Genomic DNA, 20914 nt, shown 5'->3' with positions numbered 1-20914 from the left:
CTTTTCCAGCTTCACACCTGTTGACTCTGACATCCAACATCTGCAGTCCTTACTGTCTCCATATCTCTGTAACATTGCATATATGTATCTCATCTCCGAGTATTTGCAGAAACTCTAATCTGTGCTTTTGTTACCTTCCCTCCTCCACACTTACACGTCTGTTTATCTGAAGTGTTGCTGCTTATGTTCTAACCCACAGCACTATTTTCTCATTACCAAATAATTTTCTTGTTGACCTGCATTAGTTTCCACTTCTGACTCTTTTTTCGTATTTCAGTTCCTTCATAGCTTCACCCCATCTACCTCAAATCTCTTCAAACCCTGCAACTCTCCCAGAGTTCTCAATTTTTCTAAGAGACTTTTGCATCCATTTCTTTGCTGTCTTTGTCACTGGCAGCTGTACCTTCAACGGTTTAAGCTCCAGCTATCATCCAAATCTTTCCCCTCATTGTTGTGGTCTGTTGTTAAAACTCTATTCCTTTGACCAACCCTTTGACAACCTTCCCTAATATTTTTTGATTTGGCTATCTGTCTACTTATTGGAATTGATTTCTATTAAGTGCCTTTAAAGATGTCTCTGTTAAAGGTGCTGTCAGAATTTCAGCATGGTAACATGCATTCATAATATGATAAGATGATGAATCAGACATTAGGAAATATTTCAAGTATTTCAATCTTGGAGTTTTTTCTTTCAGGTACGTGCACACCAACTTGTTCTGCCACCGTGTGATGTAGTGATAAAAGCAGTTGCCGAGTATGTTCGCAACATTCAGGATATTGGCGATTTGGATGCAGTTGCAAAAGATGTTTTTAAGCGTTCACGGGTATGTAGCAAGTGAAAAAGCAAACAAACATGTTTTCTAACTTAGTAAATATTCTGTGTTTACTTTTTTCTACACCAGCTTCTTTCCTTCACTTTTCTGAACAATGTTGACTCACTTAGATTACCATGATTGATGGCTGTCTTTCCTTAAGCAGCCTTTATCTTTCAGAAGGGGACTTGGCTGCAGCATCTCAATGAAAATAGATTGTCTTGCTAGAGGTTTGTGTACATTCAAAACAAAGACCTCTGTCTTGTACCCAGTGGCTATAAATATTTTTCCAGCAGAGATTTCCATTGAATGGTGTTTGGGAGCAGAAACAGTGTTCGTTTTTTGTTCCAGACTGACACCCTTTTTGGTGAGGCCAGTTGTTCTTCTCTAGCTGTAAAGAGCATGACTGACAATAAAATCATAAGATATAGGAGCAGAAGTAGGCCATTCAGCCCATCGACTCTGCTCTGCCATTCGGTGAGATCATGGCTGATCTTAACTCCACTTTCCTGCCTTTCTCCATGATGCTTAAGTAATATTAGTGACATTGAACTGAGATAATACTAAGCATAATTATAGAAATTGAAACAGTGTGGGCCAGTGGCTAATAAAGTGGGGTATTAGGCAGATAAAACTGGAGTAAAAAATGAGGTCTGCAGATGCTGGAGATCACAGCTGCAAATGTGTTCCTGGTCAAAGCACAGCAGGTTAGGCAGCATCTCAGGAATAGAGAATTCGACGTTTCGAGCACAAGCCCTTCATCAGGAATAAGAGAGAGAGAGCCAAGCAGGCTGAGATAAAAGGTAGGGAGGAGGGACTAGGGGGAGGGGCGATGGAGGTGGGATAGGTGGAAGGAGGTCAAGGTGAGGGTGATAGGCCGGAGTGGGGTGGGGGCGGAGAGGTCAGGAAGAGGATTGCAGGTTAGGAGGGCGGTGCTGAGTTGAGGGAACCGACTGAGACAAGGTGGGGGGAGGGGAATGAGGAAGCTGGAGAAATCTGAATTCATACCTTGTGGTTGGAGGGTTCCCAGGCGGAAGATGAGGCGCTCCTCCTCCAGCCGTCGTGTAGTTGTGTTCTGCCACCCATTTTTATGCAAGCCCAACTAAATTTTATAGAACAGTGCAGATTCTGCAGTAGTCTGCTCAAGCTTCATGAGCAAATCAATCTCAAAATATTATTTTTCTAAATATTTTAAAAATAATGCAAAAGGCAATGATTTTCAAAGTAGTTTACAATGAGTAAAACCAACACATATAGTTCAAAAAATTGACCTGAGGTGGAGACCGCACTACCTATACAGGCTTCAAACTGAAGATTGAGTATCCCAAATTTCAACCAAAGCCTGCTTCCCCATCCCAGTTTACAGAAATGCCCGTAGAATTCCAAATTGTAAAGGCACTTAGATTTCCTGTTGCATGAGTCACAAAGGTCACGATGTGGTATGGCATATAATCAAGGAGGATAATGGGATGACAGCCTTTATTAAGAATGGGATTGAACTTAAAAGTAAGAAGTTATGCTTCAATTATACAAAGCATTGGCAAGGCCCTAATTTGAATACTATGCAAGAGTTTTGGTTTCCTTATTTAAGGATGCAAGAAAATGCACTCAGGATTGTTCAGATCTACTCCTGAAGGAGTGTACTACCTTACGAGCATAGTTGAACAGGCTTGGCTTGGTTTCACTAGAGTTCAAAAAAGCGAGGGATGATTTGACCCCAGTTTATAAGATCCCAAATGGTCTTGGTAAGGTTGACATGGAAAGGATGTTAACTTTTGTGGCTTAGTCTAGAACTGGGGGGGGGGCAGTTTTAAAATTAAGGGTCGCGTTGCAGGACAAAAATGAGGGAAACTTTAAAGACTTTTGTTCAGCAAGGGAATCAAAAAGTTAACAGGCATAGATGAGAATATGGAAATTGCAAGACAAACAGATCAGCCATGATCTTATTGAGAGACTTGATGGGCCAAATAACGTATTTCGGTTCCTAGCTCCTATGCTCAGAAGCAATATGACAAAAAGGCCACAGCGGCAGTCTGTTCTGCTAAACAGGTATTGGCTGCAGTTGAGGCTTACAGTGATTAAAATTATTCCTGAGGTCAAAGGGATAAACCATATCTTACAATTACAGTGTACTGATCCATGAGCTTGTGCTGAGTTCACTCAAACAAAGTAGAAGTTCAGAGATGTAGGGATCAGAGTGGGAAGGGGAATGGAAATGAAATTTTGTGATTAGGAGCTCTGGGTTTCATTGGCAAAAACATTTGGAGGCAGTTGACAAAAGTGATCACCTAAACTGCATCTGATCTCAAAGTACAGAATGCTGTTCTTGGCCTATTAGAGTTCTGCTTTCATCATAGTTCCAGTTTTATCTCCTATGATGAAAGCAGAACTCTAATAGGCCAAGAACAGCATTCTGTACTTTGAGATCAGATGCAGTTTAGGTGATCACTTTTGTCAACTGCCTCCAAATGTTTTTGCCAATGAAACCCAGAGCTCCTAATCACAAAATTTCATTTCCATTCCCCTTCCCACTCTGATCCCTACATCTCTGAACTTCTACTTTGTTTGAGTGAACTCAGCACAAGCTCATGGATCAGTACACTGTAATTGTAAGATATGGTTTATCCCTTTGACCTCAGGAATAATTTTAATCACTGTAAGCCTCAACTGCAGCCAATACCTGTTTAGCAGAACAGACTGCCGCTGTGGCCTTTTTGTCATATTGCTTCTGAGCATAGGAGCTAGGAACCGAAATACGTTATTTGGCCCATCAAGTCTCTCAATAAGATCATGGCTGATCTGTTTGTCTTGCAATTTCCATATTCTCATCTATGCCTGTTAACTTTTTGATTCCCTTGCTGAACAAAAGTCTTTAAAGTTTCCCTCATTTTTGTCCTGCAACGCGACCCTTAATTTTAAAACTGCCCCCCCCCCAGTTCTAGACTAAGCCACAAAAGTTAACATCCTTTCCATGTCAACCTTACCAAGACCATTTGGGATCTTATAAACTGGGGTCAAATCATCCCTCGCTTTTTTGAACTCTAGTGAAACCAAGCCAAGCCTGTTCAACTATGCTCGTAAGGTAGTACACTCCTTCAGGAGTAGATCTGAACAATCCTGAGTGCATTTTCTTGCATCCTTAAATAAGGAAACCAAAACTCTTGCATAGTATTCAAATTAGGGCCTTGCCAATGCTTTGTATAATTGAAGCATAACTTCTTACTTTTAAGTTCAATCCCATTCTTAATAAAGGCTGTCATCCCATTATCCTCCTTGATTATATGCCATACCACATCGTGACCTTTGTGACTCATGCAACAGGAAATCTAAGTGCCTTTACAATTTGGAATTCTACGGGCATTTCTGTAAACTGGGATGGGGAAGCAGGCTTTGGTTGAAATTTGGGATACTCAATCTTCAGTTTGAAGCCTGTATAGGTAGTGCGGTCTCCACCTCAGGTCAATTTTTTGAACTATATGTGTTGGTTTTACTCATTGTAAACTACTTTGAAAATCATTGCCTTTTGCATTATTTTTAAAATATTTAGAAAAATAATATTTTGAGATTGATTTGCTCATGAAGCTTGAGCAGACTACTGCAGAATCTGCACTGTTCTATAAAATTTAGTTGGGCTTGCATAAAAATGGGTTTGAGATACAGATTACGTTTGGTCTTGATCTGTTCTATACTAAACTTTATTGACAGGCTTGGTAACAGTATTCTGTCAGAGATAAAACTGGTCACCCATCCTTGTTTTACCATCCTTCACAAGCTAAAAAAATAAGTTCACACCATCGCAAGGGTTATGTAGGCAACAGTATTCTTTCTCTTTTTGATTCCTTGTGTGTTTTTAACTTCTCTATTGATAACCTTAGTTTGGGAACCGGCTTGAATCAGATGGTTTATCTATTGGAGAATTAAATTTGCATGATTTGATGAAACACAATAACGCAAGCACCCTAGCAAATGCTTGCTAATATTAATTCATACCATTTTTGATTATTTATTTCTTTTAAGTTGGAACCCAAATATATTAACTTCACATGTTTAAGATAATGTTCGGGAAAAAATAGGGTGAGTGTTTTAAACTGGCATCAGAGAAACCGTTCTGAAGTCAAATGTTACATGTATAACCATCAGTGATCATTCCAAATTCTAGTAACCTCAATAATTATGTTCCTGCACTTTTAGAAGCACTATTTATAATCATATTTGATAATTTGGGCATTCACAGTAGGGTCAACTACCATATATACCTTCCCAACACATTATTCGATGTTTTTTATGGGGCAAATTCAGTTCCTCCTCATGCTTTATATTATTATCAGGACCATAATTTTTTAGAAATAGTGGTAGTTACCTCTATTCTGTTACTGGTAATGATAGTTTATTTAAACTTAGATGCCAAATGTAAGGCATTGACTGAAGTGGACATTAAGAATTTGTTTACACTTCCCATACTTATTTAACAGTAACAAAATGCAATCACATGATGTAACTGGTTTATTATGGCTTGTGTGATCTGTTTTCAGTCTAGGACAGAAGATAAAATTGAGCAGTTCAAGAGAGCAGTTGAATATTACTCCGTTGCAAGCAAGCCTCCATTATTTCAACATGGCCTAGCACCTTTCCCAGGTACCTATCCAAGTGTGAAAGGATGGGTGATTCTGTGGTGTGTAAACATTTATGTGATTTTTTTTGAGCTTTATGCATTTAATTTGCACTTTAAACATGGTTTAGCAAAGTAAGTGTTTCATCAATTTTGATAAACTTTGATGTTTTAAATAAATTTAAACATTACATCTACCTTTTGCAGTTCTTAAGTCTATAATTTGTTCCTTAGGCTGGTAGTTGAGTGTCTCAATTTTAGTACACATAAAATGGCAAGGCTTTATACCCTTTGAGTTTTGGCTTCAATACGATAATTTCACAGAGAAACTGGTCCTGTAATTGTGTCTGAAACAAACGCACAAAATCTGGAGAGACTCAGGAACTCTCACAGCATCTGTGGTGAGAGAAGCAGAGTTAACGTTTCCCATTTGGTATGACTCTTCAGAACTAAAAGGCATTGGGAAATGATTTTTTATATACTTTGGACAGAGGCAGAGGAGGTTAAGTGGGTAATGGTAGAGAGTGCAGAAGAAAAAGGTGTTGTTTACAGTGGTGAAAGGGAAAAGGGATGTAAAATGGTGTGAATTAAGATGTGAAAGGAAGAAAATGGGTCCCCACTAAGAGCATAGTAAAGAAGACAAGGCTGTGGGAGAAGGAATGCAGTCGTTTCTTGGTTCTGAAGTTATGGAATTCAATGTTTGAGACCTTGTGGCGGTAAAGTACCTGAGCAGAAAATTAGATGTTGTTTCTCAGTTTGCATTGTGCTTCGCTGGAACTTTACAGCAGGCCCAGAAATGTAAGCGTGTTTTTTTGTAAAGCATCCAGAAAGTCTGGGTCCTTCCTGTGGACTGAGAGGAGGTGTCCCACAAAGCAGTCATCCAGTCTGTGTTAGGTCCCACCAATGTAAAGTAAGCAGCGAATGCAGTAGACAAGATTGAAAGAAGTCATTGTATCTTCAGTTTGAAGCCTGTATAGGCGGTGCGGTCTGTGGTAAGAATAATTGAAACTTAAGGAGTAAGTTTATGGCATGACACTTGAGAAATGAGACTGAATCATTTTGGAGTGCCTGCCATTATAACGTGCTATCCATTAATGTAATTGTGTATTCAACATCTAAATTAAGAACTATCTTAATTAGTAGTAAATACTTGAATATCTAAGTTTATGGTTTGCACTTGCATAGAGAGTTGATCATTCATGGTTTAAATCAGCAGAATAGTGAGCACTAGCTGTTAAATGTGCTTAGTGACCTGTAGATTTATGTCATTTGTTTAAAATTATACTGAGTAATTCTGTACTGACTTATCAGTTGAGTGCCTAGAGCTGGTCCACTTAATTTTAGATATGCAATGAAATATTGGTTTTAGAAGAGAGGCCATCCAACGTGGCTCACCTTTCTGTAAAAACTTGTAACGTCCTCTCATCCATTTTCAGTATTATCTTCAAACCATTTTGAGTTATTCAAAGCACTTTTGCCTTATCAAGAAAGCAATTACACATGTAGAGTCATAGAGGTGTACCTCAGAGAAACAGACCCATCAGTCCAACTCGACTGTGCTGTCCAGATATCCTAAATTAATCTATTTCCATTTGACAGCCCATATCTCTCTCAACCCTCCTTATTCAGATGCCCTTAAATGTTGTAATTGTACCAGACTCCTCCACTTCCTCTGGCAGCTCATTCCATACAAACACTACCCTCTGCATGAAAAAGTTGCCCGTAAGGTCCCTTTTAAGCTTTTCTCCTCATCTTAAACCTATGCCCTCAAGTTCTGGTCTTCCCCCATCCCAGAGAAAAGACCATATCTATTTACCCTATCTGTGCTCCTCATGATTTTCTAAACCTCTATAAGGTCATCCCACAGATTCCAATGCTCCAGGGAAAACAACTCCAGCCTTTCAGCCTCTCCCAACAACTCAAACTCTCCACCCCTGGCAATATCCTTATAAGTCTTTTCTGAATCCTTTCAAGTTTCACAACATTCTTCCTATAGAATTGCGCATGGTATTCCAAAAGTGGCCTAACCAATGTCTTGTACAGTTGTAACATGACCTTCCAACTGCTATATTCAGTGCAACTCTGTAGAATATCTCGTCTTTAAATCGATCTTTAAATTTAAAGAGTAGTTTTTAGAAGGGTACCTATTATATTCGTTGTAGCATTTCGTGTACTTTGGGCAATTATTTTTTTTCAATTTGTGAAAATCCAAGTCTTCAAGCTTTTTTTCTCAGTGTGCCTTCATTCCTTTTCTGTCTCATTCCTGGCATGTGTATTTCAGTTTTATCTTTGGTATTTGTGAAGTGCTGCAGTGGAATTGTCTTCAGTAACTGTATGCATGTGTATACATTAGGTATCATGCACTTTCACAACGTATCACATCAAAGGTAATAACTCAGCTGTAACACCAATTGTTCATTTGTTAATCTGGTCCCTGAGTTGTTAAAACTTTTCAATTTTATTCTACACTTAAGGAATGAGACTGAATCAATTTGGAGTGCCAGCTATTGTTCCACACTATCCTCATCCACAGATGCTTAACATTCCACAATCCCATCTTCAGGCAAAGACTGTGGTAAGTTTGATTGATTTAAAACATCCCTGAGTCGCTTTGCTAATGTTCAGTTTAACAGTATGGCAAAATCTTAGTAAGAATGGTGGCATATATGCAAAACATTTATTTTCTTGGGTTTAGATCCAATTTAGCAAGTTAACATAAGAGCCTTTATATTCTGATTGGAATTGCAGGTTGGGACTATGCAGAAATCCCCACACAACTCACTCCAAATGTCTTGCCTGGGAAATTGATAACTATGATTAGCAATTACCCAGTAGCTGGAAGCGTCCAGAAAAGTCTCTTAAAGTGGGAGTATTGTAGGATTGTGACTCATTTGACCTTGACATTTACCCAGGAAAGGTTAAAGGTTTAAAAACCTATGCATATTCCTGGGTAACTCAAACTGAGCCCCCAGTAAGACAATAGGTTGTGGGAGAAGAATGGGCTATTTGACCATAGAGTCTGCTCCACCATTCACTGACTATGTATCGCCATTTCTTCACAATTGCTGGGTCAAAATCTTAGAACTCTCTCCCCAAGGTATTGTGGATCTATTTACACCAAAAGTATTGCAGCAGTTCAAGAAGGCAGCACCTTCTCAAGGGCACCTGACAATGGGAAACAAATGCTTGTTCAGCAATGATGCCTTTGTCTCTAAAATTAATTTTTAAAATTGTGTTTAGCTGCATACATGTGGGCATTACCTGGTAATTCCATTGAATCCCCAAAATAGGAACAACTTGTTGGGTCAAAAATTGAATGCTAATAATGTGTAACTTTGTAAGTACATGTAAAGTTTCATCTTGGAGTGCAGTTACCAGCGGTGTTCCGCAAGGATCTGTTTTGGGCCCATTGCTGTTTGTCATTTTTATAAATGACCTGGAGGAGGGGCTAGAAGGCTGGGTGAGCAAGTTTGCGGATGATACGAAAGTCGGTGGAGTTGTTGACAGTGAAGAAGGATGTGGCAGGTTACAGCGGGATATAGATAAGTTGCAGAGCTGGGCAGAAAGGTGGCAAATGGAGTTCAATGTCGCTAAGTGTGAAGTGATTCACTTTGGTAAGAGTAACAAGAAGATGGAGTACTGGGCTAATGGTCGGATACTTGGTAGTGTGGATGAGCAGAGGGATCTTGGTGTCCATGTACACAGATCTCTGAAAGTTGCCACCCAGGTAACTAGTGCTGTGAAGAAGGCATATGATGTACTGGCTTTTATTGGTAGAGGAATTGAGATCTGGAGTCCTGAGGTCATGTTGCAGTTTGTATAAGACTCTGGTGCGGCCACATCTGGAGTATTGTGTGCAGTTTTGGTCGCCATACTATCGGAAGGAAGTGGAGGCACTGGAACGGGTGCAGAGGAGGTTTACCAGGATGTTGCCTGGTATGGTAGGAAGATCGTATGAGGAAAGGCTGAGGCACATGGGGCTGTTTTCATTGGAGAAAAGAAGGTTTAGGGATGACTTGATAGAGGTGTACAAGATGATTAGGGGTTTAGATAGGGTTGACCATGAGAACCTTTTTCCACGAATGGAGTCAGATATTACGAGGGGGCATAGCTTTAAATTAAGGGATGGTAGATATAGGACAGATGTTAGGGGTAGATTCTTTAGTCAGCGAGTCGTGAGTTCATGGAATGCCCTGCTAATAGCAGTGGTGGACTCTCCCTCTTTATGGGCATTTAAACGGGCATTGGATAGGCATGTGGAGGAAAGTGTAAGTTAGGTGGGCTTGGATCGGCGTAACATCGAGGGCCGAAGGGCCTGTACTGGGCTGTATTTTTCTTTGTTCTATGTAAACATGCAAACATTGTAGATTTGGTTCCAAACACCAATTGGGATTCCCATTCGTAACAGAGGGTGTAGAGATTACCTCTTGGCCATTGATGAGAGTCGTACAATAAAACTATAAATGCTGGGAAATTAAATATGCCAAACAGGCTTGATATTACTGACATGAGGTGATGATTGGTTCTTGTGCATTTAATACCCAAGTAAGGTTATTGAATCTTGCCCTGCACTAATTCCAGATATGTGGTGTTTTTAAGGGAGCAGTTGTTATGAAGTGTTCTTGCTCATTTTTGCTAAGAGAATGATCTTGCTTTCAATTTCTGGAATGGAAAGGTAGGTGCAGAGTTTACAGTGAAGATTACTGGGGAGTTTACTGTCCTTTTAGGTGACATTAAGAACACATGGGTGTCCCTTTTTCAGATCTGGGCTGCTCTGTGACCTAGACTTTCATCAGAGTCTCAGATATCATGCTTGTTGTTTAAAGCGTTATATAAAATGGGGCCTTTAAGCAGTTGGCTGACCTGATAATCCTCACATCCTCTTTCCTGCGTGATTCTATATCAGATTTGAATATGCTTATTGACCCAGCTTCTATCACCTTAAGAGTAAAGTTTTAACACAGATTCATTACCCTCTGAGAGAAGAAATTCATACTCATCTCTGTCCTAAATAGGTGACTGCTTATTCAACGTAATGCTTTCTAGTTCTAGACTCTCTCACAAGGGGGAAAAAGCCATCCACGTCCAACTATCAAGTCAGCTAAGAATCTTCTATATTTCAGTGAAGACTCATCTCATTCTCCTGAACTCCAAGCCCAACCTATACAACCCCTCGTCATAAGACATACCCATGAATAAGCTAGTGAACTTACTGCCTCCAATGGCAATATATCTTTCCTTTGAGAGGGAGTCCAAAACTGTTACAGTATTCCTGCTGTGATCTGACAACTGTTTTGCATAGTTTTAGTTAAGACCTCCTTATTCTTATATTCCATTCCTTTGAACTAAAACCAGCATTCCATTTGCCTTCTCTGTTACTTGCAAAATTTGTTTGCTAACGTTTTGTCATTCAGGCATGAGAACTCTCAAATCCTTCTGTACTGCAGCTTTCTGCGGTCTTTTCGACTTAAATAATAATCAGCTGTTTTATTCTTCGTGCCAAAGTTCATAACCTCACATTTTCCCACATTACACTTCATCTGCTAAGTTTTTGCCCACTCAGTTAACCTGTCTATACCCCTCTGAAAATTCTTTTGGTCATTGTCAGCAATCACTTCACATTTATTTTTGTGTCATCCACAAACTTAGCTATAGTGCTTCATTTATCTCATACAAGACAACAATATATTGCACATAATTGTGGCCACAGTCATGATTCCTGTGACACTCCACTAGTCACAGGTTACCATTTGTAAACATGACTCTTTCTCCGGACTCCCTGTCTTCTAATAGTTAGCCAATCCTTCATTCAATATTGTATACTACCTGCAACACCATGAGCTCCTATCTTAGTAAGTCATCCACCTTATGTTACTTTATCAAACATAACATTTTAAAACTTCCATTATATTTTGATCACTGCTTCCCCTTTATCTATCCTGAATGTTACCTCTACAAACAAACTAATAAATTTGTTTGGAATGATTTACCCTTTGTGATTCCATGCACACTGTGTGTGATCACACATATATTTCTACACGCTTTGTTATTACATCCTTTATTAGCGACGCTGACGTTTTCCCAATAACATGTTAAGCTAATTGACTGACAGTAGCATTTTTTTGTTTCCTTCCCTTTTCAAATGGTGATGTTAAATTGGCAGTTTTCTAATCTTCTTGGACTTTTGCAGAATATAAAGATCCTTGGGCGATTACCACCGATACATCCGTTATCTCTGTAGCAGCTACGTTTAATATCCCAGAATGCATCCCATCTGGTCCAGTGAACTTATTTTATCCCCATTAGTTTCCTGTAATGTTTTCTCATCTTCTCCTTTTGCTCCTTGAGTATTTTTATTTTTGAAATGCTGTTGGTGTCATCTTATGCATAAAAACTGATGTAAAGTATTTATTCAACTCCTCTGCTATTTCCTGGTTCCCTATTAGTATTTCCCCAGCCTCGTTTTCTAAAGGGTATTTATTAAATCTAGTCACTCTTTTCCTTATATATTTAGAGAAGCACTTGTTGATTCTCATGATATTGCTTCGAAATTTATAATTCCTTTTTGGTCATCTTTTGTTAGTTTTTTAAAATGTGCTCAGTCCTTTGGCTTACCACTAATCTTTGTCATGCTGTATTTATTATTTTCAATTTGATTCTATCATTAACTTCTCTGATTTAACCTTGGTTGGCTTAATACCTTCCTGGAATCCTTATTTCTCTGTGTTATATATCTTGGTTGTGAGCTCTGAACTATTTTCTTAAATATTTACAGTTGTTCCTGAACCATTTATGTTGCTAAACTCTATTCCCAATCCACCCCAGCTGGTTGTGCCTACCCTTCTTTGTAATTCTTCATATTTAAATTTGGAACAGTTTTTTTCGGTCTCAAATTTTGCTCCTTTTAAAGGAAATGCTGTTTTTTACCATGTTGTGGTCACTGTTTCATTGGGACTTTTTATTCAGCGATAATTTATTAAACCTGCTTCATTATACAACTCTAGATCCAAATAGCTTGATCCCCAATTGGATCTGCAAAATATTGTTCTAGGAAATTGTTGCAAATACAAACGTTGAATTCTTCCTCATGGCTCCCTCTGCCACTGTGACTATCACAATCCACATGATTGATCCCCAGCGGCCAAGTACACTCCTGGACCTGGAGGTCACCCTTCAACATCCCTCATCACTCATCCACTTACCTAACACCCAACACTCTTATTTTTCCCACACGCCACGCCACACCACACCATTTGATACACTACCCTTTGCCATTAACTCAACTGGTTCCCTATCCACCTACCACCTTTAACCCACACCTCATACTTGATATTTCACAGCTGTCAAGTGCCGTGTTTTACATTTAAACTACAGGTTATTGCACTTGCTGCTGTGAAAAAGGGTTTGGTATCAATGGTGATTTTTTTCTGCCACTGGCCCTGATTTTTCCTGGACAGGACTCTGCTGTTTATAGTAGGAAGCTACTATTTAGAAATTCTCAGATTAGAGCTGATTGAAAGATAAGTCTTTATATGTCAAATCAGAGTCAAAGCTAGGGTTTTTAACACTGATAGGAGTTTTTGCATGAGAATTTATTTCACCAACCCTGATCTTTAATCAAAAGAATGCTGTTAAGTAATTAATTAATGTGGATATATGTCTTTTTCTTCAGAACTGTTTTTAATTTGAAGATTTAGATTTAGTTTGCAGGGAGGTGTGGATGTAATTATTAAATTATCGCAATCTTTATCAATGCTGTTTAGTGATTTCATTTTTGATTTCTGTTATCACAGAGATGAAAAGAAGTTAGAACTTTATATAGCCCTATTAATGCACACAGTCTTATTAATAGTGTTTTAAAGCCGTTGTAGCACTTTGGATATGCTTAATGCAATCAATTACCAGACATCAGTGTCCTGCAAACAGTAATAAGATAAATAAAGAGATTCTATTTTGTGGTATTTATGGTGAAATAATTTTTGGCCAGGGCACTTTTAAAATTTGTTTTGTTCCCCTGTCAGGCATATCAGTTCTTAATTTGATGACACCTTCATTAATGCAATGCTCCTCAGTACTCTTGTTAATTAGAATTTCTCCTTATTGTGTTTAGTTTTTACTGCCTTTGAAAGTAGCTACAAAAATATTGAATATATCAAAATTTCATATATATAGAACTTAATAAATCACCACAAAGGGATTTAAATAAACGAAGGTGAAAGCTAGTGTTTTCAGTAGCCAAATTCAAAGTCAAACAATTAAATTGAAAAATGTAGACAGTTAAATCTAAATTTGTTACAGGTTCTGGGTATTCTCAGACTGTTTGTTTATTAAATTACTAAAGCAGTTCACTTAGTCATCCATGACATTCAAAAAAAGTTAACGTTTTCACTTTGGAAATTCAAAGGGAAGTTGAAAACTTGGATAAGTGTTTGAAGTGCTAACATTATTTACTGGAAGGAAGTTCAAATGCAGTCCTCCAAAAATACACATACTTAGTTTTATACAGAAAGCATCTTCTCATAACTATAACTTTTGTCTAGTTTATCTATGGGTGGTAATTGAACAAGTATCAATGTTGCCACATATGTATCTTCCTGAGATTATTTTGCTGTTTATAGATTATTTATGTGTTTACGCTAGTGTATAGTTTCAACACTGAAGCCTGATTTCACCAGCATCAACCAAGAACAAATTGACGTAATCTTCACTGATGCAGTTCAAATTTGGATTACCCGTCTGATTGCGTTAACATTTGTATTTTGCCAAACAAGAAGAAAGAGCTTGCATCTGTATAGTGCACTTTTACAGCCTCAAAATGTCTCAAAACAATTTTGCATCATATGAATGCTTTCGAGCAAGAAATTTAATCATATAGGTTTACTGCATCTGATATGATGTATAGTTATTTGTCGTTCAGAAATATTCAAAGACTAAGAACAATTCTGAAATTATTTGGTATTACATTTTGCTTCATTCTGTCAGGGTCAACAATTAGCTGGCCAACCTACCGCTTCAGGACCAGGAACTTCAGATTTATATTCGGTAAACAAAGATCAGCCTTCACCATTAGGTGCATACCAGCCGGCCCTGTCTGACCCCAGCCTTGCCCTGGAATCCAACAACAATTACAGCAACATTCCTCATGAAGGGAAGCATACACCTTTATACGAACGTTCCTCACCAAATATTTCTACAGCTTCAGCTGTGAGTCCAAATCATTGTGGTATAGAGGCACCATTTTTCCCTGCTTCTTCAACATCATCCTCGTCCGACAATGAGGAAAATAGGGGTGCTACTAAGTAAGTGTTTAATTCCTTTGTGGGAAAAATGTTATATTGAATAACTGTAGGATGTTAAGTTCAAAGTTCTGTTTTCTGATGAAATGTAGGTTCCTTCATATAACAGGATGACAATTCTATAGGTCATGATTATTTATGATTTGAAGCAGAAATTGAAGGTATTCGAGTAAAGTGGTGGCATAGCATGAGTTTGTCACTGATTTTACATGAGTTGTTTTGCAGTTCAGAAGTTCATGAGTTAAAAATAGCTTATTATTAAAGTTGGATCAAATAAGTCAAACTGTAGATCAGTTTGTAAAAGTTGATCATTTCACAGTCAACTACCGTGCAACTAAACGCTCTGTCAGAATTTTTCTGAAAGAATCTGGGAAATAGATAGCATCATGTAAGAAAAGAATGTAAGGAGCCAGTTAAATTTATCAGTACAGGAATTTTGGAGAAATTGAAACCTGAAATTATGATAGTGTAACTTTCGGTGGGAGTAGCTTTGTACTGAGCAGAATATTCCTTTTAATAATTATCTTATTAATTGTAAAAATTGGAGTACACGTGGGAAGTTCACTTGGCATACACTCCTTTCAATGATAAAAACATGTTCTTTAATTCTCATAAACTGTATTTGGGTTTAGTTTTGAATATTACAACAACCTTGAGAAAATTTAAATAGTCAGCTTTAACTTATATTCATATTTTTAAAAAAATACTTGAAAGTAAATATGATGTAAATAAGTCTAATTAAAACTGGTCAGATGCTAATGAATAACTAAATATTTTCCAACTGATTTTGTTTCTATGAACATTTACATATACTGTCAGCATCTTTGTTCCAAGGATGTAGTGCGGGTGTCATAGTCCTTTAGTAACAATCAGTCATGAAGTTCTAAAACACATTTTGTGTTTTTTAAATGAAAAAGTGGCACTCAATATATGAGGTGGTTACTTTTTTTTTTAAAAGAAGTATTATCTAGAAGAGAAAAGTAATTCTGATAATCTTAAGAAACCGGCTTTATGACCTTTGAGTATGAAGTTATTTTTATAATTAAATTATGTTTTGCTTTTAACTTAGCACGCAGTGAGGTTTATTCTTGAACTTGGATGCATTGGATTTATTTGGTTTTGATTTATGGATTTTATGTCAAGACTTATAAAGCATGTAATTTGAGTTTCTGTCACAAAAATTTGGATCCAGTCAGTATTTGTAGCAATGTTCTATTCCTTTAATTTGAATTGCATTTCTGCAATGAGCACAACTATCAAAACATTGTTAAAACTCTGGCATTTTATCCCAGATGAATACTGACGATCAGTACTTCAGCATATCAGTTTGCAGGTGTTGACATATTAAACTGAACAAACCAAATGAAGAGTGATGAAGCAAGGAAAATAATCGAGTATCTGTGTCAGCAGATCCTTTTTGGAAAAGCTGGGGCAGTTTAAAATGTGGTAGATAGTGATTCTGGTGATGCAAAAGATTTTGAAAATACTTAAATTATTGGAAAAAATGTGGGAGGGAGAATGCAGCTGGGGAAAATATAAATCTGAAAATCTAAATTATTAATTAATTTTCAGCCAGATGTCTGGTATTGAGCAGAACAGTTTAATATCTGTTGTATTTTGTTTTTCTTAGTCATGTTGCTGAAATACATCACCATGTATTAGCCTGGGAAAAGTCTGGAAATCAGTCTGAAGGTCTAGAAAAATCGTCTGGCGGAGGGCATCAGAAAGGTGTTTGCATTCGAAATGAAACTAAGGTATTGTACTTAATTATTGTTCTTAATTAGAGACACTCATGTCAATATTATGTAGCAATATAAGCATGTAGACTTTTCAGAATATTGTCACAGTGTATATTTATTATGTTCAGATACTAATTGTTGAATTTTGTCTGACAATCAAAATGGCAGATATCTTTTATTAGACATTCACATAATATCTTCATGTATCATACAGTGTGATTTGGATTCCAAAAGCATGACACACTAAGAGAAACTTGCTGCTCTTTTTTTTACTTATAGCTTAACATGAGCCCAGATACTGATGTACACGTGAATGTAATACTTGTATGTGTTAGTGAACTCTAATAAACATTTGTTAGATTCTTCAGTAGCACCTTAATCCATGTTCCTAGTTCCGTGTGTTAGAGGGGCTAGTATAAACATCGTAAAACAGTAATGTCAGTAAATGGCAGTTCACTGTGCAGCCTGTGAGAGAGAATCTCGCCATGTAGTAGATCACCAGTTCTGTGCATTGGCAGAATCACACTGCAGTGCCAATTTACAAGCTCATCTTGGCTGCCCCAAATCTTGGAGCTGGTAGATAGCAATGGCAGGGCTAACGTTGTGTACAGATATCAGCCACACTTCATGCGATGAAAACCAAATATGAATAGACTAAATGTGATATAATCAAATCTCTCAACAATCTCAAAGTGCCTATACCCAGGTAGATTTGAAGCAATTGGTAATTTTAAGAGTGATGCAGTATTGCATTTTAAAGGTGATGCAAGCTCACTTACTGATCCATCAAGGGAATGGAGCATGCTCATTAAGGAAGTACGTTAATCAGAACTGAATGAGCGAGAGTGAAATGGTACAACTTGGGAAGATTGACCATCAGTAGCATCATAAGTGTATGCCCAGATTAAAAATGCCTCAACTTTACACTTAAAAATACTGACACTGAAAGCATTAAATTCCAAATTCTCTGGAGGAAGATTCTTTTCGAAACTAGGTGCGAAGCATGAATCCTGGTGTGTCCAATTCGAAGAAGTTTCCCAAGTGCATACAACATTTAAGATGCCTTTTGGATGGCTCTGTTACTGTTTGGGCTATCATTTGACCAAGATGGCAGATGGATAGGATTAGTGAGAATGTGTTTAGCTAAGTTTGTGTAGCTAAAGTGTTGTAGTCATAGGTCACACAAAAGCAGACCATGATCCCAGATTCAAATCCTGCCATGGCAAATGATGGAATTTGAAATCAGTAAATACCTGGAATTAGAAGCCTAATTATGACTGTGAAACCATTGTTCATTGTTGGAAAAACCCAGCAGCTTCACTATTATAATTCAGGAAAAAAAACTGCCATTCTTACATGGTTTGGCCTACATGTGACTCCCTAGTCCATAGCAATGTGATTAATACCTAACTGCCCTCTGGGCAATTAAAGATGGGTAATAAATGCTATCCTGGCCAGTGAGGCCCACATTCTATGAATGAAACAAAATAAAACCATAACCTTCTCCTGATGGCAGCATGACAACATGGATTAATATTTAATCACAAAAGTGCCAAGTCAACATCAGTCTTTTGTTTGAAAATGCTGTCATCTGCTCAACACATTAATTCTGATGTTTGATACCATGCAGTTTCACACATACTTAGTTGACCATTGAAGCAGATAATATGCCACTGGAAATGATCTGTCACATTTGGAGCTATATGTCAAGTTCCAAGAATGTGACTTTGGAGAATAAGCAAGGTATTAGGATGGCTACATTTGATACTGTGAGAAGAATACCCAACCCACAGAAACCAAAATATTCCTCTTGATCCATATTTTGATACTGGTGACTACGAGACTGCAGACATTCTCAAGTTTGATTTGCTACACTTTGACAGGAACCAGCATGAAAATTTGTAATTGACAACTATCAAAGGTGAGCAGCAAGTTCCAGAAGATCATGAACCAAGAATAGCCTGAAGAAGTACCTGTGAAGATTTATTTATTAGGCTTTGTAGGAATAAACTTGGAGCTCACAAATCACTTTCATGGTCAAGTAGGTCCTAATGCCAAAGGAAACAATGCCATGATATTATGTTGTTATTACACTGGGGACAAATGTATTGAACACAAGATCACCTGTTACTGGCCAAGGATTAATTAGGATACTCAGTGACTTATGAATACATGGTGGCCTCAACATCAATATGTTACATCCACTCCTTGAACAAAAAGCAAGCAATATTCATTATTGCCTAGGGAAGAGTACATCCCCATGGCAGATTACTTCTCTAAATTTCCTGTTGTTCAGTGACTTTGCAACATATTGACACTACCATCACTGACATGATGAGCACTGTTTTCAGTTCCTTTAGTATCTGGAACAGATTCTGTATGCCAATAGTCCCCAGTTTAATCATCAAGGCATGTATACAAAGTGGGGAACACCCCATTTCGAATCATCTTGAGGGGCTGAATTACCAACTCATACCTCTGGTTCTTATGACATCCTGCTATCTATACTAAAGTACCAATCAAGGCAAGTATCATGAAACCAAACAGGATTTTTGCATTGTATTGCCGCTTTTTCATGCAACACTAATGGAGAAGGGCTCCCCAGCTTAACTTATACTCTGTGGGCAAGTTTGTACAACGTTGCCTTGCAGCTGATTATTTCTTATTCTTGTGGTCACAGATGACTTGCTTCCACATGGGAAGTGAGTTCTCAGGTGACTGAAGACTCCAGTATACAAATTACAGTCTCTGTCACATGTGGTGCAGAGTGTGGAGTCCCTGGAATGCTACACGCCTTGTGTCAGACATACAGTTGATGTGGTCTGTCCAGTGGAACTGATTGAATGGAAGTTAATACTTTAAATGCTGGGGAGAAGCTATGCTGGTGTGTCTCACCTGCCAGTGGATTAGAAGGATCTTGTGAATGTTGTAAGGATCTTGAGGATGTGATATCTTTTCAGGGTTTTATAGTGATTGCTGAAAAACTAGAACACGCAGAAGGGTAAATATTTCAACAGCTTTTTAGACCATGAACATAGTTCTAGGTTTGAGGCCCCAGTCTTGATGTAAGCCTCAAACACTAAGGCTGCACTGACACACGGAAGATCATGTTGAATCTTATCGCAGTGTCAAAGTGGTTCATGCTGCCCAAGGCCTCATAGATTTTGCCAACTAACGGCAGTGCAGATGACCAGGATGGTTGGTAAAGAACCTTGTGTTCTGAATGTTTTGTGTAAAGCCTATGATATCATTGGCTTCAGTGCAGGTGTTGACAATGGTTTGCAGCTCAGTGTGCACAGATGCAAGCATTACCTGCATACCTGAGTTCAATGACAGAGGATAAGATTACCTTGGATTTGGCCTGCAGGCATTTGTGATTGAACAGGTTCGTGTTTGTTTTGTACTCCAGCAGTGTGTTTGCTGAGGGTGAAGTAGAGCATTGCAACAAGGAAAACCAGATGAGTTTTTCCTGACAATCAACAATAGTTTTCAAAAATCACTAATTAACAATGGTTTCATGGTTGTCATTAAACATTTAATTCCAGATCTTTTATTGAATTTAAATTCCACCATCTGCCATGCTGGATTCGAACCAGGCCCCCAAAAACTGGGTTAACAGTCCAGTGATGATATCAATAGGCATTGCCTCCCCAAAGCAACTTAGCAGGCCTTTGATCTCCTGATAGTTCTTATCAATCAGTGTTAGCACTTCCTAGTTGATTGACGAAGCACATCTTTGCAGTTAATGATGTAAGGAAGCCTTGAGAACACACTAATTGTAATAATTCCTGGTGACCCAGAGATACAGAATAATCAGGTTGGCAGACAAGCACACGTTGAATAGAGCTTTGTGTTCCTCAGCATTGATTTTCCTTAAGGAATTCCTGCCTTGCAGCATTCATATTGATAACAGTGATATAGTCAGTGCTCTGACCAGCAGTTCTCTACTCCTGTCATGCCACAGATGATATCCTTGTCTCTTTCTTGGATGGTAATGTAGTCAAGCAAGTCCCAGTGCTTGGAGTGAGGCTTTGTAATTGGCTATTTAGGAGAAAAAGATAAGACATATTCTAGGCACTTTATCAGGAGTAGGGTACCTTGGATTTTCTTAACCCCTCTCTGCATATTACATCCACCAGAGGTCCTTGTCCTTTCCAACTGTGATATTGAAGTCAAGGAGGAGCCGCTTGTTGCAAGGTTGGCATAAAGTTCCTCTTTGGACTTATCTGTAGCATCCATTGGGGCATAGATGTTGAGAACTATAGCGCACTGTTTATGAGAAAAGGTGAGCTGGAGATGAGGCATTTGTTTATTACACAAGGGCGTTCTTTGAGATTGCCAGCTAATTTGCTTAGGTAAAAACAATGACTGCACACGCTGGAAACCAGATTCTGGATTAGTGATGCTGGAAGAGCACAGCAGTTCAGGCAGCATCCGAGGAGCAGTAAAATTGACATT

The 20914-nt window shown here is 38.2% G+C and overlaps 1 protein-coding gene across 2 annotated transcripts in view; it reads left to right on the top strand.

Annotated features, from left to right (window-relative positions):
- The window catches only part of fam120c (family with sequence similarity 120 member C), a 134437-nt gene that overhangs the window by 55964 nt on the left and 57559 nt on the right, over window positions 1–20914 (top strand). For both annotated transcript variants that reach the window (XM_060835558.1, XM_060835557.1), the window contains exons 4-8: window positions 696–824; window positions 5345–5447; window positions 7896–7996; window positions 14404–14720; window positions 16348–16471. In XM_060835558.1, coding sequence (XP_060691541.1) covers window positions 696–824; window positions 5345–5447; window positions 7896–7996; window positions 14404–14720; window positions 16348–16471 — 774 coding nt within the window. The remainder of the gene's footprint in view (window positions 1–695; window positions 825–5344; window positions 5448–7895; window positions 7997–14403; window positions 14721–16347; window positions 16472–20914) is intronic.

The sequence above is a fragment of the Hemiscyllium ocellatum genome, chromosome 14 (genome assembly GCF_020745735.1).
Source record: "Hemiscyllium ocellatum isolate sHemOce1 chromosome 14, sHemOce1.pat.X.cur, whole genome shotgun sequence".
Lineage (NCBI taxonomy): Eukaryota > Metazoa > Chordata > Chondrichthyes > Orectolobiformes > Hemiscylliidae > Hemiscyllium > Hemiscyllium ocellatum.
The sequence above is the reverse complement of the archived record's forward strand: the minus strand, read 5'-3'. Positions and strand labels throughout refer to the sequence as shown.